This window comes from Eupeodes corollae, chromosome 2, assembly GCF_945859685.1.
Source record: "Eupeodes corollae chromosome 2, idEupCoro1.1, whole genome shotgun sequence".
In the NCBI taxonomy this organism is placed as follows: Eukaryota; Metazoa; Arthropoda; class Insecta; order Diptera; family Syrphidae; genus Eupeodes; species Eupeodes corollae.
Genome location: NC_079148.1, coordinates 106476805 through 106488833, shown reverse-complemented (window position 1 = coordinate 106488833; position 12029 = coordinate 106476805). Strand labels below are relative to the sequence as shown.

General features: G+C 29.1%; 1 protein-coding gene across 1 annotated transcript in view; it reads right to left on the bottom strand.

The window, feature by feature from the left end:
• LOC129945163 (NGFI-A-binding protein homolog) overlaps positions 1-6495 on the bottom strand; it is a 32644-nt gene extending 26149 nt beyond the window's left edge. The window contains exon 1 of the mRNA XM_056054822.1: positions 6129-6495. Within this exon, the coding sequence (XP_055910797.1) occupies positions 6129-6366 (238 nt within the window). The 5' untranslated portion in view covers positions 6367-6495. The remainder of the gene's footprint in view (positions 1-6128) is intronic.
• Positions 6496-12029: the final 5534 nt, after the last annotated feature.

Below are 12029 nucleotides of genomic sequence, written 5' to 3'. Positions count from 1 at the left end.
TTTCTTTTCGGATTCCTCTCGGGGCTCTCGCTAGATGCTTATATGGCTCTTTTTAATAACACAATCCATTGGATTTCATTTGAGATCAAGTCAACTGTGAGGCAATCCTTTTGCTTTCTGTACTTCTTTCAAGGAGCGACTGGCACGAATTTAACCCTTTAGATAAAGTGGAGTATAGGAATAAGGAAAGGGAAACCACCATCGGCATATGTCCGAAATTTTATTTTGTTCTGTTCTGTTGTGTTTTTATTTCGGCGCTAAAATGAATGGGGATTAAACTAAATTGAATGGCGCTTAAAATATAATTTAGGACAATGAGAACCATCACATCCGTATGTATATTACAAATATGTGTTTAATGACGTCATAATAATTTGATTCATATCCTAAGAATCTTATATGTTATCCTACATCCACAGTTTTGATATCAAATGTCCGTCCGAACTATCTGTCTTAGAACATTGGTTTTTTTTTGTGTGTGCGGTTTTGAAACCCAGACGGCAGACATATAAATACAAATAATAAAAGAAACTAGCACAAGAACTTGCATTGTATATTAAACATGTTTTTGTGCATTGTAATGCATTCATACGACCAACGACGACATGAGTCCGAAAGAAATGAAAACATTTCGCAAGCTTAAAAAAAATAAACAGATATCACCCCGTCACAAACTAGTCAAGTTATTTTATGCAGCTACTTGTACCTTCATATATGTAGCTCACATCTCACATGAGCTGAGCTAGACATATAAATACCTAGGTATCCAAAGGATAGCTAAAAGAAACCTCAGCCATCAGAACAAAAAATAAATATTCCAGATACCAGCAACAAGAAATTGGCGACTGGGTGGCTGATTTTTTTTCAGCTCCCATGTGAAATCTTTTACTTCTTGCAACTATTTCAATCGATAGAAATATAAGTTGTAGAAAAAAGCTCTCGCTTGCTTAGAAAAACGATGGGTAGGTTAAGGTATGGATACTCGAATAAACTCGTAAGAAAAATTCTATATGGAAATAAGAAAAAATTAAACAAATTGTATTCTTTTTTTAAAGTCGAGTCTTAAATAAAATTGTAAAATATTCCGGAAGGTTTTGTGTTTTTTTTCTGGATCAATTCTAATATTTCTTATAGCAAGGAGCATTCGAAAGAAAAGAGCTTGAATTTGAGCAGCTCCTGAAGTATCTATTTAAGTGGCATACATATATCTATTTAGTTTAAGCGAAATATTATTGTATTCTTTTTTTTTGTATAATTTTGATGTAGAAAAAAGTGAGCTTCATTGTGCTTTTTTTTTAATTCTTTAGGTTGTAGTTAGAAAGATGTTTGCAGAATTTTTCAGAGCAACATATTAAATATACATATATATTAGGTGTTTCTAAAAGGTAATTGTTGTATTCTTCGATTAATGTAACTCCTCTTTACGGTACGTCATTTGTTACTTTTAGTCCCTTAAAAAATTCGTATCGAGTACTCGAAAATGAGCAAGAATTATTTGCACAAAAAGATTAAAGTGATTTTGTATCAAAACAATCATTGGAGTTGTTTGAAAAATTCGATTTACCAAGCGATTTTTTAGAAAACGTTATTTCAATTTGGTCTAGTGATGAAAATTACATCGAATGTGCCGAATTTTGTAAAGGTTTAAAAGTATCAACAGACTAAGCGGAAAGAGGAGAATAGAACAATTACCTTACCAAAGATTAGAATCAATCAGAAGGTAGTTCGAGAACATCGTTAAGACTGTGCAGATTGTTTAAAAAAAATCTCTAATAGCAACTAGATTAGACTAAGTAATTTTAAAACAATTTTTTTTTGAAAAAGTTACTACATTAGACTAAGTAATTTTTAAAACATTTTTTGAAAAAGAGAACACATTTTTTTATTCAAACAAAACCAATTGTTAGTTAATATATTCCTTCTGTGAGTATTTCAAACAATTAAAAATATTTGTTTGTGTCTAGATTAAACAAAAAATTGATGCAAAAAATGATTTCAAAAAGGTTCACTAGTCGCATTATTGCAAAAAATTATTAGCAATGATAGTATAAAAAAAAATTTAAGATAAACATAAATTCTGTGAGTGATTTGTTCCAATAAAACCATCAAATTTGCTGGAATGCATCAAAAACCTTACAATTTTCGATAAATTTAACTTTGGCCTTAAATAACTTGTAGACTATAAGTTTTCTTAAAAAATTACATTTAACGTTTTTTGTAGAACGTTCAATTCCCTACAAAAATATGTAAAGGTATCTTTTTTATAATACATTACAGACTGGCAATAAAATTCAAAAAGTGTAGAGAATAATTTGTCCATATTATTTTTATGGGAAAAAGAAAAAAGCGATGCGAACAGTCTTAATATTAGTATTAAGGGCTCATCTTTTAACTGGCATCTTTTTACATTGAATTAAAACTTTTTTTAAGCACCCTAATATATATGTATATTATTTTCAAATAATATCATTTTAAAAATTAACCGTCCGTTTTTTTCTATCAAAATCTGAAGTACGGATGTATAATTTGTATATATGTGTATAATTTGTTAAGACTGTTTGTATAATTAATTTGTTAAATTCTTAAAATAATTGTTTAAGTTGTCAAAAAGAAATTAGCTATAATTTTAACGGTCAATTTCTTCATATCAGTCCTAAGCTGTCCTATAACCAAGTCTAGCTAGGTTATACATACATACGTCTAAAACTTTGTCCTAACAAAAACTTGTACCTCTACTTTGTACAGATCTAACATCACAACCCAATACTAGAAATAAATACGTCTAAAACTGGTCTAATTTTCATTTGACACTGAATTGTCATTACAAATATTATTTTTGTATGTATTTGATATTTGCAGCAAAAATGTCCAAATAAATACATACATATACATTTTTAATTTTTCGAAACAGAAATCAAAGCAAAAAAGTTTCAAACTTCAACTTGTAAGTCGGTGGACATAGTTAACCACGCCTGTTCACATTTTATATTTTTAAAATATTGAAATAATAGGCCAGCAAGAACATCAAATATATGACAAAAACAGAAAATAGAAAACCCCATTTTTACAATAAGCAGTTAAAGAAAATTCTAAATTGAACTACTTGCCATAGACTATTGCGGTAGCAGACAAGATCGAATTCTATTTACCTATTTGAGAGAACTATAACTTGGTACCTCTGTGAAGAAATCAATTGGTAACAATTCAAGTGCTACTAACTGAAATAATAACAGGGTTCGACCTTGTTTTGAGTAGTTGCTTTGAAACGAAAACTAGGTTTCAAATTGATATTGTAGGAAATAAGTTGTTACAGATTTAATCAAATCGAAAAAATAACATTCGTTTTTCGAGAGCACAAATATAACAATACTTTTTTAAAAGATGTTCTTAAATCGAATTTCATCTTTAATTTTTTGTATCACATCAGGTTTTTAAAATATGGGCTTCAAAAAATGCTAAAAACATTCAAAAGGGGGTTTTAAGGCTAAGATAAAAATAAGAATATCTCTTATTAATAAATTGTATGATTTTGCAAAGCACAAATCTTTTTCTTTTAGCTGCAATTTAAATCATTTAAGTTTCTTACTTAGTTTCCAAAAATTCCCATAAGTTATGAATATTTATTTTACAGTATATGAATGAATTCGAATTGTATCTCCATACATTTTTGTCAAAAACGACATTATATCCGAACTTCGTGTAAACATATAATTGTTTGGGTCAATTGAGTTAGTGCTGATGATGAGCGCCACTGAAGCGTTCGAAATGCATTCACGTGTAAGTCATTTATAATTATGTTTAATTTGTTTTTTTTTTCGTTAATTTGACTGAATCGTTTGTGTGAAACAATAAGGTGTTTATTTGTAATTTTTGTTCGCAAATGTATCTCCATAGTTTTGAAAAATAAGTTTTGCATTTTAAGATTTTGAAACTAAATTTAATTTTAACTATTTGCTAAGGCTTTTAAAGTACAAGTTTTTAACACTATTTAATGTATTACAAAAACTTGATGTAATAGAATTGTTTAGACAACAGATTGGTTATTCGTTAAAGCTTATTTTGAAAAGCTTTGACTTTTTTTGGTTGAGAACCGTTCCTTTCAGGTTTTTTTAAAACACGTTAAATCTAACAACTTATGAAATTTTTTTGAATATTACATGAAATAATATTATTATTTGAACTGAATATTGAAGAAAGAGATTATAGATTTAGAAAACTAATACGCATTGTATTGAAAAAAAAAACTACTTCATAAATTTAGATTGACTTAAAAAGTCTTTTGAACATGTTTTTTGAACTTTCATTTTGAAGTCAGATTTGAATTAAGACCATCAGGAAAACATTGGTAAAGTGAAATTTCATTATGAGTAAGAAAACCTTCTCGACTAGTGTAATTCTAGAAGAAGTACCGGTCCTTACTTTAGAAACGTTTTAAGTCGAAAATATTGAGTACAGATATAAAATAATTCCAACTGTTTCGTAATGGAATTGTATGATTTTGATCTAAGTTTTTTCTTATATTTTAAGAAACGTCTCAATGCACTCAATAATACAAACAAAGAATGTATTGATTTGAGATTGTATTCATTCGTAAGTCATAAGCTTAAATTTTTCGCTCAAGAAATGTGTATTCACATTGCAATTTTAAATAATTTTCATTCTTTCAACTTTAGGTTCAGAGGAACAATTTAAAAAGTACATTTGCAAATTATTACTTTATTGTGTAAAATATTTGTGTTGGAAAGTAAAATCTTTTGAATATTTTGTTAAATGAAAAATTAAGTCCCTCAACAAATAGTTAAGACATATTTTAAATTGAATAATATATTATTAATTAATATTTTCCGAACACAAAATCATACATATTCAAAATGTTTTCTTGTAATATTTTTTAATAGATTAAATCTGCATAAGTAAAACAATACTAAATATTGTAATTTAGCTCAAGCCTTAAAAAAAGAGTACAAGACAAATTCTTAAATAATGAGTGAAGGGAAATGTTCTGGTTAATTTGACAGCACAGTATTAAAACATATGTTATTAATTTACAAGCAGGTACTCTACTTAAACCTTTTTGGAGCTATGTTTAACGGCTTTAGGACTGTACCCGGAAAATAAAAATTTAAATATTTAAGATTCGAACATCTAAACGATTCGAACAAATTCAAAATTTCGAGGAAAAGCATACAAATGCTATTAGAACATACTTATTAACTATAAATACAATTATAGACGAGACAAATTTATCGCACCACCGCCGTTTGAGAAGAGCTTTACCTTCCGATTTAGTGCGGTTAACCTTTATGTTGTTGAAAAACAAGAGTTTAATACATATTACATAGAATATTGCCAATGAAATAATAACAGTAGGTCAATTGGTGTAAGTTATTAATATGTATGCTTAACTTAATTTTGTTTGGCTAAAACTAGTTTGTTCATTTAAACTGTCTCTCAGGCTATGTATTATATTTAAAAATGTTACCGTAAAATCTAGGGGTTCCTGATGAAAAAAAATCGTTTACATTGAATAGAATCAACAATTTTGACTGAATGAAGATTTGAGTTTTTAAAAATTCGTACGTAGTTATTCAAAATTCAAAACAAAGTTTAAATTAACTTAAGGTCTTGATCCATTTTGGCCTTGACCAATAGTACCTATGTGTATATGAAGTAGCAGAATTTAACGTTACATATTAAAGAATTATGTGTTTGACCTTTCAAGTAATTAATTCCGTTCGATCCAGTGTAACAGTTAGTCTAAATGGAGATATACATAGGTACAAAACACAATACTTCTAAAGTTTTTGTAAAGAACAACTTTTCTGTTTTCTGAAACGACACTTAAGTTGTGTTTCTAGTAGACTGACATTTTAACAGAAGATTATCTACCAAAATTATGAATCCATTAAGGACTCAACTTTTAGAACAAGAATTATTTTTTTTTGAAGTCCGAACACACTTTGCACAATGAATAAAGATTTAATTTAAAAAATTGTTTAAACGTCACAAATTCCTCGGTGAATATTTCAAATTGACATATCTCTAGGTATAGTCATTCAGCAATATTTTGATAAGTTTAATTAAATTCGAATAACACAAAAAATAATAAAATTAAATTGTTAACTCACTTGTTCCATTTGCATTGCGTCCAAATATCTTTCCCGGTGGACTTAATATAGGACTTGATGAGGCTGATGGTGCTCCAGATAGCGATCTCTGTCCTTCGGACAATGCTGCGCTGGTTACTGAAATATTTGCATCTTCTTGAGGATTTGCCGGTATAAGAACACTACTAACAACTGTTGGCGCCGCACTTGTCACTGTAGTTGCAACTGTCGAATGTGTACTTCCAGATGGTTGTTCCATATTTCGTTTCTTTTTTTTAATGTATAAACAATTTTTCTAAATAAACCTAATCTAAACTAAAAATATCTAAACACATGCACTACTTCAACAAAAAAAAATTCCACTAAAATATTTGTTCCTACTCTGAAAAACAGTTTTAAGTTTAAACAAATTTAAAATCAACGACAAAAAAAAACTTTAAGATCACAGACGGTGATTCTTTGAGATAATTTGATTAAATTTAAATTAAAATTTTAGTCCAAAAAATCTCAATCTCAATATCAACATTTATCGTATTTTTATCTCCGGTAATGAAAGACTCACAACACAACAATAGTATTATAGTAAAGAGACAAGATACAAAATTTTCCAACCGTTCTTGCCGAAGCCAGACAAAGTTCTGTTTCTGTTCACTCGCCACTATTTTGTTATCCAGTTCAAGTCCACAAGTCCAATCCAATTCGACAAGGAACTTCTTGGAGGGAAATCTTTTTACCTCTTTTTTTTTGTTTCTTATTTGTTTGCAGAACATACCACACGTCTTTGGACAAAACACACGAGAGACGAAGAAGGTATCTACAAAAGAATAAAAATTAAAAAAAGGGATGTACACAAAAAACAAAAACCAACAGCAGCAAATACGAAAGGAATCAAAATGCTGGAAGCGACGACGACGGCGACGACGACGACGATGAGCGAGCGGTACGACTTAAAAAAGTGCCTGGGAGTGAAAAACATACCTAGACCCAGCATGGACCCTTCTTAACTCCTGACTCGATGACGGTTGACCGAGAGAAGCCTTCGCATGGGTAGATTCAGATTGACGGTATAGAACCTATGTATAGTAGCAGACCGGGGATGAACTAACATCGAACGTCTTATTGGGAATCTTTGGCTCTGGCTCGCTGACTGGGTGAGGTTAAGGATGGCGATGAAGATGGAAAGGAATCATCATCACTCCAGACTCCGGTAATGCTCCGCCCTGTGCATACGTTTTAGAGGGTACGCGGTACACGTTACACACATTTCGGCGCTGGCTGCCGCGGCAGTAGGAAATTTGTGTGTTCTCCTCTATAATTACGCGAGCGGTTGATTTTGAGGAGGACAAAAAATTAATAGAAATTCTGAGGAAAGGGTTATTTTTGGGTGAGTGTCAATGCGAATTAGAATTTAATATACAAAAAAAAAATATGAGGCATTTTACCAGTTTTAGGGTAACATTAGATTTTAGACTCACAAAAAGGATGGCATAGACGATGTTTAGTGAAGAGAACTTACATAAAGGTTTTTACGGTGATGTATTAGAAAGAACTCTGGGAAATATATTTTTTTTATTTTTTATTTTTATTTTAGGAACGATTTAGATAGGTAGTTTTAGAAGTTAGCCCAAGCAAGAGATAGAAATATCATAAACACTTTATGTTGGGGTGATATATTCTGATATGTAAATTGTAGGTACATAGGTATGTATATATGTACATATTGGTTTAGATAATTTTGGCGCGCATTTTCTAAGATAAACATGGAATTTCTGCAGAAAAAAACGTTAAAGGCATTTAATTCCCATCGAGGTTCTATGAGAGATAAAAATTAAACGTTGGAAATAATTGTCGTCACCATAATTGTCGGAGCATAATATATTTAAGACACATCTGATCTACCTACATATATTGATGTCAAGAATTTGAATATTAATTTCGTGGGAATCTATCTCAAAAGCATGATGTAATGGTTATTTTATAAAGTCTACAGTATTTATTCCAATAAATAAATAGTTTAGATACGGAATATATACATAGTTAAATTATTGGAACATCGTGAAATGGTTCAATTTAATTTAGGCAAATCAAGTAAATAATCTAAGTTCATCTTCCCTCTTTGAAATACAATTCAAAGAATCTTAATTCGAGCGCACAAAAGAGTTAAATATTTCAAGTATTATATTTGAAAAAATAAATAACTTGTAGTTAAAGGTTATTTTTATAGTTGCGTGGATATTTTGTTTATATAAGATCATTCGGAATAATTTCATTGATATTTTCTTTGGATTTGTGAACATATTTTATGACTTTCGTCATCAGCAAAAATATTTATTCAATTTGTTTTTGAAGAATAGTTTTCAAAAGTATTTTTTTGTTATTGTATTTTTGTTTTAGCCTATTTTTTATATACTCTTCTTTTTTAAATGTATCAAGGAAGTGTGTGGAACATTTCAATATCGCTGACAGGTTTTTAAAAAAGGCAATCTTTCATGACCGCAATTTGAATATTGCATCTATTGAATTTATTTGTCATTTTAAATTTTTCGATCAACAAACATTTGACGTTTAATAGTTTTGTTCCCGACTTCATATACATTTAATTGAAGACTTTGTAGTATTTTGCAGTCTTTGAATCAATGGCGGATCCAGAGGGGGAGAGATCGTAGGGGTCATGCCCCTCCCCTGGGGAGATAATTGTTTTTGAATTTTTGTAGGAATTCCCTTCAATTTAAAACCCCCCTTTTATATTTTGAATTATTTATTTTTTATATGAAAACAAATTTCTTCCAAACAAACTTCCTAAAAATTTGTTGCCAAAGTAAAAAGTACCAATTTTAAGTAAGCACTGACCCAAGCACATAATATGAATGGAAAATTCACCCCTATTCCAAAAACTTAGCACAAATTCATCAAATTTTGCTGTCAAAAACAACTAAAATGTTTGTAGCCTTTAGTAATTAATTTAATTTATTTTCATGAAATTTGTTTATAAGGAAAACAGCAAACATTCTGTTTTTTTTAAAAGAAACCTTGAATAAGAGATCGTCAATTTTATTTTAAGTTGCCTTTAAATTCATGAAACTAGCCTTCAATTCCATCTTATTACATAAATAGTGAACATTGAAGTGATTTTTACTTGCGACACATAGAAACTATATGTTTGCATTCGTAAAAAGTCGAGAAAAGTGGGTCCCCCCATTTCGTCCGTCTGTCTGGCTCCTACATCCCAAACCATTGTGCCGATTTAATTAAGGTTTTGAGGCGATTAGCTTAAGCCATTTTTTTTTTCAAATTTTGTTGGTTTAAAATAGAAAATTAAATTTTTTTCAAAAATGAATATTTTATGATATTTTTTTAAAACTTGTTTTTTCTTAATTTGGCTTCTTTCTAGAAGAAAAACAATCATAAGACCGTTATTTTATTTTTAAGTTTTCTCACGAACTAAACGACCGATTTCAATAATATTTTCTTTCAGTGCAAGCTCTTGTCGATCATAAAATTTTCAATTGATGATGATTAAAAATGTAATTTTTTTTTATTTTTTAAAAATAGTATTTTTTTTATTAAACTTGATATCTCAGGAAGGGGTGAACATTTTGTAAAGAAATTTAAATTTAAATTATATATTTATAAGCACTTAATAACTGCATACCAAAAATATTTGAAAGACAAAATTTAAAAAGATGTTTGTAAACAAATTAAAATTAAAAAAAAACCCTCTCAAATGATATTCGAAAACAAAATTAAGTTAAGTCTTAAGTTAAGTCTTTAAGAAATAAAATAGCATTTCAATTTTTGTAAAAAAAAACTTGTTTTGCAGGTAAATTTTTAAATCTTAAAATATAGGAAATATTTTTAAACAGACTTTTTTTTGAAGAAATTAGCATGTTCTAGTGACCCAGTCGTGCATTATATTTCTTTCAAAACTGATATTCTGTTAATAAAAACTTGTTGGATCTTAAAAAATTTAAGAAATCTACTTTTTGAAGTGAATTTTCTTAACATGTTCTAAAAATGAGATTTAAACACGAATTTCAAAAATATAAATTACCTAAAAATAGCAAAACTGACACTTTTGTTAAGCTAATTGAAAAACGCAATGCACGTTTCATATCTATTCTTATAAAAAACTTTGTATGTCTTGAGAAGTGAAGTGAAAAGCGATTCTAAAACTTCTTATTTATGACTGTCACGCAAAAGTTTTTTCTCAACTTTTTCGTTTACCTTAATTTAAAAAAAATATGTACTTAAATGCTCCTTTTTCCTTAAATTCAAAACCAAACATTTTTACCTTTTTTGACTCCTTTAAGATCAAAATGTTTTCTAGCATCAGGTCCAATCTACGAAACCGAGTTCAAAAAAACTACATTAAAAAAAATCCAGAAAATTTGTAATATCAGATTCTTTCTCACTTTCTGGGGTTTTGAATTTTTTTTACCATTTTTCGCTTTAATAGAAATGGCAACAAAATAAGAATATATTATTTTTTGAAAAAATGATACGTTTCAAACATTTTTTTTACATTTCTTGGTGAAAGCAACAAAAACCCCCTCTAAACCATTGTATTAACCTCTTAAACATGGCATTTATAAAACTGTTGGAATCTTGGAATGCTTTCATATGTAGGGTGTCGTCCAAATTAAATAGTAAGACTATGTATACCTTGCTGGACAACAGCGTTCTAAAATAATTTAATAACTAAAGTTGTCACTTTTTCCTTTGAAATGTGTACATTTAGGGTTGAGATACACATAATGTTATTTAAATTTTGAAAGCTTCCTTTACAGAACATTAAAAAAACATTTTTAAACGATTTCAACCTCAATGATTAAAAGTCTGGACCCGCCCTTGCTTTTAATTCTCTTAAAATATGAATATTAAACCATTCCTTTTGTTCTTTAAATCTTGGCTACAGAAAAGTTCAATTACAATATTTAAAAGATTTGTAGGTAATGGAATAAAACATAATTAAAAAAATTGTTAGCGTTATCACAAAGTTAAGTATTATCTAATTGCAAAATAATTTCAATAAGGTCAATAAATGGCCTAAACCATGGCTGTTAACATTTAATGCAAATCAGGCAAAATATGTCAAAAGGACTATCGTGAATAAAATTAAATTGGAAATTGCATTTAAGAAAGTCATTTGAAAAATTAATAAGTTAAGAGAAATTTACATTTGAAGCTAAGTATAGAAAATTAATTATTAGTATCCAGCTTGGTATTTAATACTGTTTTGATCTATGATATATATGGGTTATTCTATTGCTGTTTTCTTTTTTGTAACGCTGGCTCTTACAGCTTAGGTACATTTAGTGTTTTATGTCACTGGTAAACAACTTCAGTTAAGTTTATAATTTTACATAAGAAACGAACAACGCTCGCAAGTTATTGAATTTGATTATTAAAATGCGGTCTCTGTTAAAAAAGTTCATCTCACACTTAACAATAGATCGATTCATAGTCAAGTTCGTTGCACAGTTTATTCCACGTTTGGGCCAATTAATTGGCTGCCAATTTCGTTCGATTTACCGCCTTTAGACTATTTTTTGTGGAGGTATTATAAAATTCATATCTATAGCGACAAGTCTGCTTTGATTGATGCACGGAAGCCAACATTGAAGTAATTATTCTTGAGATACCAAAGATCCGAATTGTTAAAAAGAGTATGCCAAAATTGAACTAAGTGGATAGACTATTTGAGACAGAGCCGTGGCGAACATTTGCATTAAGCAATCTTCAAACATTAAATTATGTCGATCGTTATATCGATTAAAATAAGGATCTTATGCATTTAAACAAATTAAAATTATTATTTCCGAGAGCTCTTAAAAAATCACTCTTTAAAACATTGGGTCTATTTTAAAGAGGTGGCGGTTTTTGTGAGTAAAAAACCTACATTCCTATGAGACTTGATCTTAA